At 39.0% G+C, this 16,644-nt stretch overlaps 1 protein-coding gene across 2 annotated transcripts in view; it reads left to right on the top strand.

Annotated features, from left to right (window-relative positions):
• The window catches only part of STAB1 (stabilin 1), a 119,382-nt gene that overhangs the window by 75,855 nt on the left and 26,883 nt on the right, over window positions 1-16,644 (top strand). For both annotated transcript variants that reach the window (XM_039353898.1, XM_039353900.1), the window contains exons 39-49: window positions 2,387-2,482; window positions 4,441-4,486; window positions 5,837-5,916; window positions 6,691-6,816; window positions 7,592-7,665; window positions 9,565-9,639; window positions 11,792-11,908; window positions 12,916-12,963; window positions 14,117-14,200; window positions 15,512-15,658; window positions 16,182-16,319. In XM_039353898.1, coding sequence (XP_039209832.1) covers window positions 2,387-2,482; window positions 4,441-4,486; window positions 5,837-5,916; window positions 6,691-6,816; window positions 7,592-7,665; window positions 9,565-9,639; window positions 11,792-11,908; window positions 12,916-12,963; window positions 14,117-14,200; window positions 15,512-15,658; window positions 16,182-16,319 — 1,031 coding nt within the window. The remainder of the gene's footprint in view (window positions 1-2,386; window positions 2,483-4,440; window positions 4,487-5,836; window positions 5,917-6,690; window positions 6,817-7,591; window positions 7,666-9,564; window positions 9,640-11,791; window positions 11,909-12,915; window positions 12,964-14,116; window positions 14,201-15,511; window positions 15,659-16,181; window positions 16,320-16,644) is intronic.

Raw genomic sequence — 16,644 nt, 5'->3', positions numbered from 1 at the left:
CGGAGGAGGAGTCAAGGACGGGTGGGGTGGCAAAGGAGACTGGTGGCCATCGCCGGACCTCCCTGCTGACAAGCGCAAGTTTGGGGGTCGCTAGCTGATGGGCACAGGAGTTGGGTGCTGCGACGGCCTCCCCTTCACTGACCTGCATGCATGAGAAGAAGTCAATCTGGTTGCTGCACAATGAGTCTCTGGGGAAGGCGGGGCCTTGCTCTGTGCCTGCACTCTTCATGCGCCCCCTGCATGGCACATTTAGTAGAGTTTGTGCAGACTGCCGCCAAGCAGCATATTTTCCACAAACAAGTGAGGTGGAGCGGAGGGGGGGGAGGGAGGCACCGCCACAGGGAGGAGAGAAGGTGGTTGACAAGCCCTGCCTAAGACCATCGGAAATATGTGTTTTCCGATGGTCTTAGGCGACCCCTGTGAAAGGCTCGTGCGACCCCCAAAAGGGTCGCGGCCCACAGGTTGAGAACCTCTGCTGTACAGGGAATCCTGTACTTGAGACAACAACTGGGACCAAGATTTCCATTGCTAAACAAGGCGGCTCTTAAGTGAGTCATGCCAAATTTTTTATAACTTTTTTTGCCATGGTTGTTAAGGAAATCACTGTGATTGCAAAATGAATCACCCAGTCATTCAGTGAATCCAGCTTCCCCCATTGACTTTGCTTATTGCAAGCTGGCTGGGAAAATCACAGATGGTAGTCAAATCACACACACACACACACACACACACACACACGCACGCACACACATCCAAACACACACACACTCCAGGATACTGCAATCATGGTAAATACATGCCAATTGCCAGGTGCCTGAATTTTAATCACATGACTATGGGGATGCTGCAATGGTTGTATGTGCAAGGACCAGTTGTAAGTTACTTTTTTCAGTGCTGTTGTAACTTCAGATAGTCTCTAAATGACGGTTGTAAGTCAAGGAAAAACTATATAAAGAACTGGGGGGAAATTATTATCAAATCTCTATGCTGCCTCTGCCATCTATGGCTGGAATATCAGAATAGCATCTGTGCTATTGCATAGAGAAGTGTTTGGTCAAAAACAATGATGCACACAAAAAGACTTGCATGCAGTCCCTGGGGTTTTCTGAAACTTGGGGCCATCCTCCAATTTTTAATGTGGCCCAAACCACAAGTCATCAAACAGATAGCCAAACAGTTATCCTATTACTTATATTTAATTGCCACCTGCAAGATATCCAAATGCCCTGGGTTATTCTAACACTAGAGTAGAGTAGAGTAGAGTAGAGTAGAGTAGAGTAGAGTAGAGTAGAGTAGAGTAGAGTAGAGTAGGGTAGGGTAGGGTAGGGTAGGGTAGGGTAGGGTAGGGTAGGGTAGAATAGAATAGAATGGAATGGAATGGAATGGAATGGAATGGAATGGAATAGAATGGAATAGAATAGAATAGAATAGAATAGAATAGAATAGAATAGAATAGAATAGAATAGAATAGAATAGAATAGAATAGAATAGGAGTTGGAAGGGACCTTGGAGGTCTTCTATCAAGCCCCCTGCTCAAGCAGGAGAACCAATACCATTTCAGACAAGTGACTATATAGCCTCTTTTTAAAAACCTCCAGTGATGGAGCGCCCACAATTTCTGAAGGCAAGTTGTTCCACTGATTAATTGTCCTCACTGTTAGGAAGTTTCTCCTTAATTCCAGGTTGCTTCTCTCTTTGGTCAGTTTCCAACCATTGTTTCTTGTCCTAGCCTCTGGTGCTTTGGAGAATAATTTGACCCCCTCTTGTTTGTGGCAGCCACTCAAATACTGGAATACTGTTATCATGTCACCCCTGTTTCTTCTTTTCTTTAGACTAGTCAAACCCAAGTCCTGCAGCCGTTCTTCATATGTTTTAGTCTCCAGGCCTTTGATCATTTTAGTTGCTCTTCTCTGAACTTTTTCTAAAGTCTTAACATCTTTTTTTGTAGTATGGTGATCAAAATTGATTGCAGTATTCCAGGTGTCATCTTACTAGGGTTTTATAAAGCAGTACTAATACTTCACGTAATCTTGATTCTATGCCTCTGTTTATAAAAACTCAGGATTGTATTAGCTTTTTTGGCTGCTGCTACACACTGCTGGCTCATATTCAAATGATCATTCACTATGACTCCAAGGTCCCTCTAGATAATTTGTAAACTCTTAGAACATTATTCTATAACTATTGTGTGCATTTTTCAAATACTTTCATCACATTTCATTTCTAGGGCCCTGTGCAGTTATTGATAGTGATAAGGGCTGCATAGAAAAAGGCAGCTACATATAATTGTTAGGTTTTCTGTTGGCCATGAGGGTGCAGAAAAACCAGCATAGGTAACATTGGGTGTATTCATTTCTACCTAACAAAGACTTATATTTCTTCTTAGAGTGCAATTGCAATAAAGGACAGTGCAACGATGGGTTGTTAGGTGATGGAAGCTGCACGTGCAACTCAAGATTTAAAGGAGTTAATTGTGACCAAGGTAAGTTGAAAAGCAAGGCATATCAGTCCAGATTTGAACCTACTGGATTTTTTTTTAAATCAAATTTAAAAGAAACAAGAAAGGACTATATTCAAAATTGCAGAACTGGAGTTTTGTTATAATACCAATGTGTCCCTTTTCTTCTCCTGTAGTCAAATTTGCAGAAAATGCTTGGTTTTCAAGACAAATCTAGGAGATGAATACAAAGTGTATTGCAGATATAAGGCATAATCAAATATACCAGAACAACTATTGCTATCGATCAAGGAACACCATACAAAATAAAAGTTGTGCAACATTTTGAACATTTAATCAATTAATGAGATAGCTTATAAACAATTCTTGCTTTAATTAGGTTCATCAAGTAGAATGAGAAAATAGTAATATCATCAATCAATAGTGTGACATACACAAAAAGCTCAGTCTTTTGGGGTCAGTGGGCACATTTGAAATGTGAGAACATGCAATGGGCTTTCTCACAAAAAAGTTACCTTGATAGTGTGATCAATCAGAAAACATCCATATATCAGAAGGCAAAAAAACAAAACAAAAAAAACCTCAATTGGATAGCAACTACCTGCCTTTTATTTTCTAAGCCCTATCTTGGACCCAGAGTCCTTGCTGAAAGTAGAGATTGATTTGAGAATGTGTTTCATTCACAAGGTTCTAAAATTACATTCATTTCCTTAACATTAAACAAATATTTTAAAAAATTAACTAAGAGCATAGAATCTAGGCCAATGTAAATAGTATGTGGGAAACTCCACTGGCCATAAACTTTTCACATTGAGCTGTGAAGGCCTGGAACTGATCCTGCCCCCCACCCTAAATTCCTCTGTTAAGCGAACATGAGAATGCAGGAGGATTGGCTGAGCTGTGGTGGCACAGTGGTTAGAATGCAGTGTTGCAGGCTGTGCTGACTGCTAGGTGTTCGATCCTCACCAGCTCAAGGTTGACTCAGCCTTCCTTCCTTCCGAGGTCAGTAAAATGAGGACCCAGAGTGTTGGGGACAATATGCTGACTCTGTTAACAGCTTAGAAAGGGCTGTGAAGCACTGTGAAGCGATATGTAAGTCTAAGTGCTATTCATGTTACTGTGCTGCTGCAGATTAAAGCAAATTCTGTCGCAGCTGTTGTGTTAGTTGTATCATGGCATTCTGTAAAATGATTACCTTATATCCCTTTGCTGCTCATTTGCAACAATGCTGTAGGCAGACAGAGATATCCCTGTGGATTGAAGGCCAGTTTTAAAACTCCAAGTGGGATTTTCTGACTCTCTTAGAAAAAGAGTAGACGTCTTAGAAGACTGATGTTAGTCCTTTGAGGTAGTCCAAACAAAATGTGCACCATGAGTAAGGTAAAGGTATAGGTTTCCCTGTTAGTTGTGCTCATCTCTGTGTCTTGGCCGAGGAAGCCAGCATTGTCAGACGACAATTACCATTGTCAGGTGAACAGCATGGCTATATGTCAAAGGCACTTGGTATGCTGTTACCTTCTCACTAAAGTGATACCTATTTATCTACTCGCATTTGCATGCTTTTGAAGGTCTAGGTGGGCAGGAGCTAGAGCAAATAACAGAAGCTCACCCCATTGTGTGGAGCTCAGGTCTCAAACCCAGACTGTCAGCTCTCCAACTGACACCATGAATACTGATGCTCTTTGTATTGTAAGGTTACATTAACAGAGTCTTGTGAGATTGAAAGTATTTTTTCTCCCTCCTTTCCTTTTATTCTCCAGGAAACTAGGCAGGGCCCTTTCTGAAATGCTTCCCAGATCACCTCTGCTTCTGAGGTGAGCAGCTCAGGACATCTCTTATAAGCTGGTTGTCTAGCCTGCAGCTCTTTCTTATGTCTCCCAAGATCATTCCCACATATCATTATAGTCAAAGTACATGGCTATTTGAGAGAATTATTTTTGCTTGGAGATTGGACAATGTTCTAACAAAATGTTCTTTTGCAGAGATTGAAACTGATTTCTGCAATGGTACTTGTGATGTGAATGCCAAGTAAGTATAATTATTTAGAACAAAGTTTAGAATATGTCTGAAGTTAGATGATTGTTTTCTATAACAACCCCATAGGGATATTTTCCCTCTTTTTCTCCACAGGGTTGTTGTGATAGGGACAAAGAGGAAGAGGAAGGAGTATCATCTATGTTTATCACCTTGAGTTACTTATAAATTAATATAGGTGGGATAAAAGTCTAATCAATAAATTAAGCAGTATTTCTGGGAAGCTGAGTTTTTAATTAAGCCTCTCTATTATATATTGCTTAATTCCTTAAAAATGATCTGGCGATTATTAAATTCTCTAATGTACAATTAGAGATTATTTACAGATAAAACCTGTAAAACTATAGATTCCATTCATCAAGATCTTGCATAAGTTAAATATAAATGTCTCTCAAACTATATCTTCCCATTCTGAACGAGAGTAGATAAGACATTTCCCATGGTTTGTTAATTTTCTTATCCAAATAAGTAAGATGAATTATTGCCACAAAGCAATTTTCATGTAAATATTAATGGGGCTATTAATAACTATAATCACTAATTCCTGCATCAGAAAGATCGAGTTTATAATTGTTTTCAATCGCAATCTCCATTTATTTTCAAGGTGCAAAAATTCCACTTTGAGCATGTGAAAGAAACATATATCAGTAACTTGAGCTTCCTTCAGTGTATCTCTGTTGTGTTAACTACACATTTAGATAAATGAGAGAAGGGAGCAATATGAGGCAAGCCAAACAAGCACAACACAATTAACACTCAGTATTATCATAAACATATGTGTGTGAGTTTATATAATAATAATAATAATAATAATAATAATAATAATAATAATAATAATAAGAAGAAGAAGAAGAAGAAGAAGAAGAAGAAGAAGAAGAAGAAGAAGAAGAAGAAGAAGAAGAAGAAGAAGAAGAAGAAGAAGAGGAGGAGGAGGAGGAGGAGGAAGTAGTAGTAGTAGTAGTAGTTGGAAGGGACCTTGGAGGTCATTGAGTCCAACCCCCTGCTCAGGCAGGAAACCCTACACCATTTCAGACAAATGGCTGTCCAGTCTCTTCTTAAAAACTTCCAGTGTTGGAGCATTCACTGCTTCTGGAGGCAGGTTGTTCCATTGGTTAATTGTTCTAACTGTCAGGAAGTTTCTCCTTAGTTCTAGGTTGCTTCTCTCCTTGATCAGTTTCCATCCGTTGCTTCTTGTCCTACCTTCAAGCGCCTTGGAGAATAGCTTGACTCCCTCTTCTTTGTGGCAGCCCCTGAGATACTGGGACACAGCTATCATATCCCCCCTCGTCCTTCTCTTCGTTAAACTAGACATATAATTCTCAATCCCTTATTACTCTGTTTCAGTTGCGTTAATGACTCTACTAATTCTCAACCCACCTGCTCCTGTTCTGCTGGCTATTCTGGAAATGGAACCTCTTGTGCAGGTATAGCTGGCAAGTGCTTTCAATTCATAATGCACGCTTGATCGTTTAACACCATAGGTATACACATAAAGTACGTAGAGATAGATCTATACTAGCTTAAAACATATATTTTTGCTAATTACATGCACAAGCATTGCTGACAGACACATGTTCACCATTTGAACATTACAACAAGTAAAACATTAGTAAAATAAGTTTCATATCATTTAAAATGTAGTGTTCAATGCTTTTCTATGGGCTGTGTTCAGACTTTCAATAGCAAGTTCTTGGGTGAAGAGAAATGAGCATTTTTGAAGAGAAATGTTTACATTGTAATCTTAGGAAACTCCTTTTTGTCTACATCCAATGCAAATCTCCAGGTCCATGTCAAAGAAAATGGGCATGAAAGCTTGATGTGCATTCTCTGGCAGTTGGGTTGAGGAAGGCCAATCTTGGCAAAAATAAAAGCTTGCCTGCTCTTTCATTCAGGTCAAGGAGCAGACAAAATTCTCCCAACATTTCTTCTGAATTATAGTTTTCTACATCCCACATGAGCCTTCCCTACCATATTTCACTATAGTTTCACCATACCATTTCTGTAAACTCAATAGCAGATTTGGTAGTTGTAGAGGGACAGCAGAAACATCCTGCTTCATACATGGGGATACGCTGGAAGAAAGCATAGATTCAAGGCACAGTCTGAACAAGGTCCCCAAGTGTTCGCAAATGTACTTGCCATACCTGTGTGAAACTGTTTTCTATTTTAGCCCACTCTCTTTTTCTTTGGCAATTCAGAAATAGACCCTTGCGCTGAAGAGAATGGCGGCTGTTCCATATATGCCAACTGTACCAAAATAGCACCGGGCAAAAACATCTGCACTTGCAAAGAAGGTTATTCAGGAGATGGAACATTATGCAGAGGTAAGCATCATACAGTTCAAAGCAGATGAAAGGATGGCTGATTTGGCTTTAAAAAGTGGTGTTTTTTTTCTGCCCAGAGTCACTTTTGTGAGATTGGTGACCACATAAATGGGATTAGTAACTAAATATTGGGATAGATCAGTACTCAGATAAATGAGTGGCATTTAAAAGAAGATGAAATATTTAAATTATGATAAAGCAATGGCATTATTTCTCTTGCAGAGAAGTTGTCTTTTATTTATTTATTAAATTTATATGTCACCCACCTCCCCAATAAGGCGACTCTGTTACATCAGCCCAGGCAGTCAGTGCTTTCTTAAAATGTACATGTTTATGTAGCTGGCTACTTCACTCTAACTGAGGCAGATGGCAAAATAATGTGGACATGATTGCTGAATAATGGAGAAGAGGATTCTTCACCAGAGATGGTGACAGTTTACAAGGTTCCCCATTAGAATGAATGCCATTGTTTGCTCCATATGTAGGTGGGATATCTTGTAACAGGTACTGTATGAATGTTCCACTTGGGAAGGTAAAAGCTGCTTGAAAGTTTTCTTTCATATTGTTTTTCCCTAACCAATTATGAATTTTCACTAGGAACATTTGGGACATTTAGAAAGATGAAAAATGTGTCCTGGCTTATCCTTGCTCATTGCACTTATTGCACAAGTTAACAGGCTATTCATTGATTCATATCTTCTGAGGCCTTGTTTTGTAACAGTCATATTTTTCAGTGGAAGCAATCTGATATAATGTATATTTCTTCGATGTATAGAACTGGATCGATGCTTAGAAAACAATGGAGGATGCCACCGAAATGCAAGCTGTATTAAAACAGGGCCAGGTTTGGTAAGCAAATTTTTATCTTACCCTATTCTGAAGTTTACTAACAATATACTTACAATGAAAAACAGTTGAGAACATAGCATTTAATACTGAAATATTCATATTTGTTTTCTATCTTACCCCATATAATTGTAATTTTTATTTTTGTAACATCTGATAGTAGAGTCCCTCATTTCCTTTAGAGCCTTAGCTAAATAAACTTGTTGAGAAATTCATTTCTTCTACTTGGGATGAGTTTTTCTGTTTCCTGTTTCTATGGCACAGGTGAATCTTCCTGTTTGCTCAAGCCTTTCCTTGGTTCCTCTGTGATCAGCAAAATAAAATGATGGTTTCTTTATTAAGTCCTAATTTCAATCATTTTTTATATTTATTATTATAATGTAAGTTTATTATAACACACTTAGTGCATATTGTATGTATTACTCTTAATGTTGGATGCTTTGGTAGGTAAAAGCTGTGAATGCATACTTAAAAGGCTTGTAATAATCTCTAAACCTTCATAGGAAAAAAGCAATGATACTAACAACAATAATCTGAATTTCTCACTCTCTGTTTCCCAATCTCTCTCTCTCTCTCTCTCTATATATATATATATATATATATATATATATACACACACACACAGGCAAAGATGAATCAAACACAGAAATGTATAAAAGGCTTCAGGAACTACTTCAATTGTTATAAATGGTGCTAGGATTTTGATACTGTAAGGTCTCTAAAATTATCCAGATGTATATGTTAAGCATGCACAGTGGACCCCAAACTAATAGTTTTCCTATGCTTCTTCCTCTATCTATTGCTTTTGTGATTTTTGCCAATCTCAAGATTGCAGTGATAAGTCTCAAAACAGTCTGTTATGTTTGGCAGTGAGTTTAATGGAGCTTATTTATAATGAAGTAGAGGAAGGATTGTATTGCTTGTTCTTAATCACACAGTGAGGGTGTCCATAGAGAAACAAAAAAGTCAAGATGGTAGTTTCAAGCATGTGATTAAAGCCCTGGCCTTTTAAAAAAGTGTATCACAAAGCATCCCCCCCCCAACATATAATGTCATAGATATCCCTGCAAATAGTTATAAAGCTCCATATGGTACTAGGGTTTCTGTTATAGAATTGTCCTCCTAGAATAAATTCAAAGTATGGTCTGTGTCTTGCTTTTTTAATCTGGGGAGGCGGCTGAGTCATTAGCATAAATGGTCACTGCTGAGGCAACAGTAGCATTTCTATTGTATCCTGTAAAATGCGTATCTTCCTTGCCATCTGCTTAATCTCCTTGCTGATAACGCACAGAGAGGTGGATCAAAGTAATTTATGGTCTAACATCTGCAACAATGGTTGTGGATTTCCATCCCATAGATGGGAGGGAAAGAGATACATGAATGGGAAAGAAGGGGGAGGTCCCTTTCTCTTCTATTCATGTGTCCAAGATTGGGAGCCACACCCACCCGGCACCCGATGATGCATAAGTGGGTTTTGGGTTGCAGTTTGGGCACTCGGTCTCTAAAAGGTTCGCCATCACTGGTATAGGACCTACCAAGGTATAGGCAGTCTGGAGATAGAGCTCTTGTAGTCTGTCCTCTATGTACTCACTCTGAAGTGTGCCAAGTGTGTACCCACTGCTCTGCTTCCCCATTCAATGGCTTAAAATGCATAGAGCTCCCTCATTTGCAATGGGACTATTAAGTGATTGTGCTCTCATAACTTTTGGCACTCACAGCAGCTGCAAAGTCTGCATATATAGGATACTCTTCCTCTATTTCACAGTTGCAGAAAGAGGCAAAGCAGGAAAGTGACAAATATCTGCCATCTTTATAATTGCTGCAGAAGATGTCTGGCAGTTTGTGTCCCTCTGTTTGTAATTCTGAATGTGAAATATGTGGTGGTGTTTTTATTTCTCTCAGGTTGCCTGTGAGTGTCTTCCCGCGTTCAGTGGCGATGGGATTAAGAAATGTGACTATACCGATCCTTGCTTGGAGGTTTGTTGATACCCTTTTTTGTGAGATCTCCTGAATGCTAGTTTTCACATTTTAAAAAAGCAAACAATACTAACCCCAACAGAGATTTGATAATGGTGTGATTCTACTCATCCCAAAGGTAATCTAGGTGCAGATCCCAACATAAACATTAAAAATTAAGTCTTTTTTAAAAAAATTAACCAAAATATCAGGAGTTCCCTGAAGTCATCTGGTATTGTTACCCAAATCTTACAAGATTTTGAGTGACAATCTTGTGACATTTCTGTTTTTTTAAAAAATATTTTGTTTAATTTTAAGGTCATACAGCTACCAGTTTAAAAGGTTTATGCATGCCATGGTCCATTTCCCAGCCCTGATTTATTTGGTAATCCCTAAAAGTTTTCAATAATAAATTTCACAAAGGGGAAAAAAGCAACCATGTCACTAGATCACAATGTGTTTTGTTTGGATTTGGCATAATGTGTTAATTCAACCATCATAATTTATAAACCATAGGTTATAGCTTAGTATGTGATGACATTCAATGTGAAAAAATCAAGGTTTTACATTTAGGCAAGAAAAACCAAATGTATAGGTATAGTATAGGGGACACCCTGCTCAATAGTAGTAACTGTGAGAGGGACCTCGGAGTCCTAGTGGACAATCACTTAAATATGAGCCAACAGTGTGCTGCAGCTGCCAAAAAGGCCAACACAGTCCTAGGCTGCATTAACAGAGGGATAGAATCAAGATCACATGAAGTGTTAATACCACTTTACAATACCTTGGTAAGGCCACACTTGGAATACTGCATCCAGTTTTGGTCACCGCAATGTAAAAAATATGTTGAGACTCTAGAAAGAGTACAGAGAAGAGCAACAAAGATGATTAGGGGTCTGGAGGCTAAAACATATAAGGAACGGCTGCTGGAATTGGGTATGTCTAGTTTAATGAAGAGAAGGACAAGGGGGGGACATGATAGCAGTGTTCCAATATCTCAGGGGCTGCCACAAAGAAGAGGGAGTCAAGCTATTCTCCAAAGCACCCGAAGGCAGGACAAGAAGCAATGGATGGAAACTAATCAAGGAGAGAAGCAACCTAGAACTAAGGAGAAACTTCTTGACAGAACAATTAACGAGTGGAACTGTTGTGTTTTCGGTTCGTTGGCAATTGACAAAGACACATGGTGAAAACAACAAGCTCTTTATTTCTCTCTCTTATAACCAAGCAAACAGCAAAAGGCATGCAGGCCTTTTATAGTGCCTGAAATCCAGACAGTGTGAACCAATAGGAATTGATCATTTTCGTGCCTTGCGCATACGCTCAAGGCTGGCGCCACTCTGTCTGGTCCCGGGCAGCTTTTGGATTGCCCGGGACCATTTGCAACAATTCTGAGCCTGCTTTCAGCTCTTGGACACAGGAACAACCTGCCTCCAGAAGCGGTGAATTATCCAACACTGGAAGCTTTTAAGAAGAGACTGGACAGCCATTTGTCCAAAATGGTATAGGGTTTCCTGCCTGAGCAGGGGGTTGGACTAGATGACCTCCAAGGTCCCTCCAACATTATTATTATTATTATTATTACTTTATTATTATTATTATTATTTGTGTGTTAGTCAATAAACCTATTGCTGATTGATGTAAACACTTACTGAATTAAAATAGTCTAGCAGTAGTATGGCTTTCAGTTTGGAGGTATTAATTTCATGATGGAGATTATGTGGCTTGTTATCAAACCCAGTAACCTTAGATGGGAACAAGAAGGAAAGTCTTCATGTAAATCACTAATAATACAAAGTAATAAGTGTTTTTCACAAACAAGAAAACTATATCGATTAAATAGATAACTTTAATTTCATGCGCTTCAAATTCTTTAAAAGAGGTGGCAGGTGAATTTCTATTAAGGTACCTTTCTCTTTTAAAATCTTTGAATGACTTGATAGACTTATGGAAAACTTTAGGGTATTGTATTTCTGTACACAGCTGTCTTCACTGAGATGGCTACTTTCCACTTCTCCAATGCTGTTGATAGCTCATTCACTTGTGTGAAAAGGAAAATTGTCTCCTTACAGCTAAGTTTTAAGAAGAATCATCTAAACAAGTTAAACTTAAAAGAAGAATTGATAATCCCTGAGCATAGCTCCAGTTTATTACCTCTTCTTTTCTTGATCAGAATAATGGTGGCTGCAGTCCACTAGCTATGTGCTTTAAAAATGAAAATGGGATTCCAAGATGCATTTGTATATCGGGGACTGGTGATGGCTTCACATGCCGTAGAAGTGTATGGCAGGTAAGACATATTTTACTAAAACTTTCAAAATTTGTGAGCATCCATTCCCAAATGCTAGACGAGCAGTCTTCCTTCTTAATATTCCCAAAATTTGTGCTGATAGTAGTACTGAAAAAGCAACATGTGACATAGCTGAAAAAGGTTGCAAAAAAGAAAAGATAGTTGCAAATGATGCCATGAATTAAAAAATAGTAAAAAAAGAAATTGTAATGAGATCATAAATCAGTTGAGCTGTCATTTGAAAGAAAATGTTAACAAAACAAAGCTTTTTTCATGTATGCCAGGGGTGTCAAACTTACAACGTCACATGACGTGTTGCGACATATTGCAACTTTTCCCCCATTGCTGGAGCTGGGGTAAGCACGGTTTTGGCATGATGCATCCAGCCAGCAGGCCAGTTGTTTGACACCCCTGATGTATGCTATCTGGGGATTCATTGGTAAGGACATAATTTTCTATATTGAATGGTTCAAATATGACTGTTATAATTAATAATTCAAAATTATTAATATATATAAAGAGTGGTGGCATCCAAGTCTCTTGGGGCACATGGAAGCCTTGAGTCAGAATCAAAGGCAAGATCAATCTGGCCACTGCATTTCGTTGCCAGATGTCACTGCATCCGTGCCTTCATTAATTCTCTGGCCAACCAGTTCAAGTACCTATGAAGATTCCAGCCAGAATGTAGGGCTCAAAACATGACATGCATCAGATCTGCTTTTCTCTATTATAATTCTGCAATGGGAGAGTTTTTACAAGGAATTCCCATATCTGCAATTGCAGTATTAGAAGCCTGTTATTATGAATATTTTTTATGCACATAGTTCCTAAAGTTTGGAAGAAACCTGTCATTGTGAATATGTTTAATCCCTCTCTCCTTCCCTCCCTCCCTCCTTCCCTCCCTCCTTTCCTCCCTCCCTCCCTCCCTCCCTCCCTCCCTCCCTCCCTCCCTCCCTTCCTTCCTTCCTTCCTTCCTTCCTTCCTTCCTTCCTTCCTTCCTTCCTCAGGAGCTTATTGAAAGAAAAGATGCCTCTGAATTTCTTCGTTATAGCCAGGTAAGTATGAGAAGGATTTCTATGTGGTAAAAAACCAAAGTGGGATGCAGAAAGTTCCTTGCACAATCCCTGCAACCATGTAATAAAATTAGAGCTATAGACCAGAACATCTGGAAAGCATCAGAATTGGAAGGCTGACCTATGTCCATTTCTAGACAGTCCCTCAACTGATGAAATGGTCATTTCTGGTGGGGGGGCTGTTTTTTGTTTTTTGGGGAGTTTTTTTTTAGTATGATTCCTATTTCTGCATACAATGGAATTTAGATCCATGTTTTTAGCCAGGACTTTTATATGTGAACAATTTTATATTTTTGTCTGTTGTATCTTATTTTGTATTTTGTATTTCTTGCTTAATATTGTTAATTGTCTTGAAGATTCAGTGGAAAAAAGGGGTGGAGTAGAATGTAATCAGCAAAATACCCAAGGAAGAGAATAGTATTGCAACAAGAAAGGAATGAAGAAATTTTCTATGATGGATACAGAGTTCATAGAATCATCAGATTCAAAGGGACTCTGAAGGTCTTGAGGTCTGACTCACTGCCCAGGGCAGGAATACAAACCCAAGCAAATGTCAGTCAATTTTTTTTTAAACTCAACAATAATGGAGCACTTATGATTTCAAAAACCAAGTTATTCTAGTGTTTCCTAGTTTTCAATGAAGAAATTACTTCTTGTGTCAAGTTTAAATCCCCTCTGTAAAGTTTTCATTTATGGTTCTTGGAAATTGTGGAAAATAAACCTACACCGTCTTCCCTATGATAGCCCAGGAAATATTAGAAGATTTTTCTAATATTTAGAAGACTGTCTTTCCTTAGCTTTCTCTTAGCCTAAATATACCCAGTTTCCTAAACCATTCTTAATCATTTATCTCCCAAGCTTTTCCCCTCTCACTGTTCTTCGTACTTTTTCCAATTCCTCAGCCAGCGACCAAAGACAACACCATATCCCAAGGACAGGGGTACTGTTGCAGCATAGAGCTATCATTTCCTGCAAACCTGACATTATAATTCTGTTGATAAGTCCAAGATTACATTACCTCCTGCAGCACCTGCAGTGCACTGCCAATTTCTCTGAATCCAAATGCCAAACGTCTGTAGATTATAACTTTTGCTTGGTATTTATACTAATCCCTGGACTTCTCCCTACGTTGTAGGCTCATCGAGTAATGGAAATAACAGGGAAAGGACCATACACCATATTTGTCCCACATGCTGATTACCTACAGAAAAGGACCACAGTAAGCAGCTTGTGAAAGGTGGCATTTGAAAAACCAAGTGGTGCCTTTATTACTTGCACTGAAATTTGTTTAATTTAAAAGAAGAGTTCACTAAGAGAACCTTAGAGAAGTATAACTTCTAGGCAAATTCTTGTTTCAGTTAAACATTATTTTTTTTTTAACTTTGCTTCCAAATATTAATGTCTTCAACTAAATTTGAACTTTCTCTTTAGCATTTTAATGAAAACACTGAGCAAGATGCATTGGACAAAATGGGGTATAGTACCATCAATATGCCATATCCATTGAGATGGCACACAATTTGGGGGGGGGGTCCTCCTGGACTCATGGCACCTACTTAGGGAGTGGGTGGCAGTCATAGCGGGGGGGGGAGATGTGCTCTGCACAGATTCATCTTGTGTGCCAATTGTGCCTTCTCCTGGACCAAGAAGCCTTAGTCACTTTCTGTTTGGAATATTGCAATGTGCTTTACATGAAACTACCCTTGAAGACCATCTGGAAGCTACAACTAGTTCAGAATCCAGCAGGACATATAATATTTGGAGCCCCTAAGTTTTCTTATGTTACACCCCTATAATGGGAACTACACTAGTTCCCAGTTACTTCAGGGGGGCAACTCAAGGTGCTGGTTATCATCTTTAAAGCCCTATATAGCACAAGATCAGATTATTTGAGGGATCACTTCTCCCTGAGAATATCTGCCCATACCACAAGATCAAATAGGGTAGATGCACTTCAGATTCCTTCCCTGCTGCCATCTAAAAGGACTTGGGAAGTATGCCTTATCCATAGCTGTTCCTACCTCATGGAACACACACACCTTGGCAATCCAGCAGGTCTAGCCTTGCAAAAAGCAATTGTGGCTGGCACTGAGGTAGTGTAATAGGAGTTTACAGATGATTGTTGAGGCATCCTAAGACAATATAGGCACCAGGTTTTTAGTTTTAGTATTTGGCTTTATGGTTTATAGTTGTATTATTGCTGCCATCCTTTTAAGTTAATAAATGAATAATAGTTTCCAATTGAACTGAATTTTGGCTGTGGCTCAGTTTTTCCCCATCTGTAGTGATGGGTATGATGTAATTGGTTGGTATGTTCATGCCAGTGCCCAACAGCTCTACATTTTTTGGGAATGACAAATGGATCATGAGAACCAGGTTTTAACCATTTTTCTGTGTTAGATAATAGAAATACATGCACTAGATGGCATTCATGATTTATTACTATTGTATCAGAGAGCAGCTTCATTTCAAACACCTGAACAGGAATGGATTAATCTGTGCTTGCCTTGTACAACCATATTTTCTTCAGTTTTCAGAATGGGAAAAAGCTGGCTGCATCAAAGATCTGCTTCGCTATCACACAGTCATCTGTCAGAAGCTCCTATCAGATGACTTGGAATCACAGGATTCTCTAACAGCTTTATCTGGTCACAAAATCAGAGTTTCCATGAAAGAGGTGTGTGTCATTGTCACAGTCCTGTTTCATTTCCCTCTTAGTCATAAAAAGACTTTTCTGCACTGCCAAAAGAAACCTTATGTGATGTGTCCTATCAGGTCTTTATTTTTCATGGAACTGGGTTATTTTTTAGGGCCAATGATGATCCCTCTAGAACAGCGGTCCCCAACCTTTCCAGCTTGGCAGACCAGCTCGGCCTGCCCGGGGAGGTCGTGTGAGTAGCAGGCGCATGAGTGTTCACACAGCTGCATTTGTGTGAGCGGCATGTGCACGCCTTCCACTTCATGAATGAAGCTTCACGCTTAAGCAGAGAGTGCTTGAACTCGCGTGCAAAGTTCCACTCAAGGAAGCAGATGGTGCTTGTCCTTGTGTCCATTTCTCCCGTGGCCTGGTTTCATACAGGCCACGGCCCAAGGGTTGGGGACCCCTGCTCTAGAATAATATTCTTATATTTTTGTATAATGTATAATAGTCTGTTTTTAAAGGTGCTGGAAATGTATTCCCTCTTTTTTTACCCTCCCAGAACAGTCTGTATTTAAATGATGAAGTTAAGATAATTGAAAGTGACATTACTCGAGAGAATGGAGTCATACATTTTATTGATGGGATCTTAGCCCCATATGATCTGCAGCACCACAACATTTCATGCAACCTATCCCAGGTATGTCTAAAATAAGATTTGCTAGAAAAGGTGAAAGAAGCCATAATGAGTTTGCTAGTCTTTAAGCTACTGTAAAACTAGATGTTATTGAAAATAATAATGGCTTTTAATGGTTCTTTACTCCTTATACTATACTTAGTTTTGAGTTAGATGTTTTAAACACTAACTATCCACTTACTAGGGCACTGTGAGCCATAGATCTTACCTGATTGCATATATTTCTATTTTGTTTGAGTGTCCATGCCTGGGTGCACATACAGTTTGGATTATTTCAGAGATGGAATGATCCGCCTCTGATCTACTTTTTTGTGTTTTTTCTGTACGA

Source organism: Crotalus tigris, unplaced genomic scaffold (assembly GCF_016545835.1).
Source record: "Crotalus tigris isolate CLP2741 ecotype Arizona unplaced genomic scaffold, ASM1654583v1 scf7180000018537.1059022, whole genome shotgun sequence".
NCBI classification, from domain to species: domain Eukaryota; kingdom Metazoa; phylum Chordata; class Lepidosauria; order Squamata; family Viperidae; genus Crotalus; species Crotalus tigris.
This window is presented reverse-complemented; position numbering and strand designations above follow the sequence as displayed.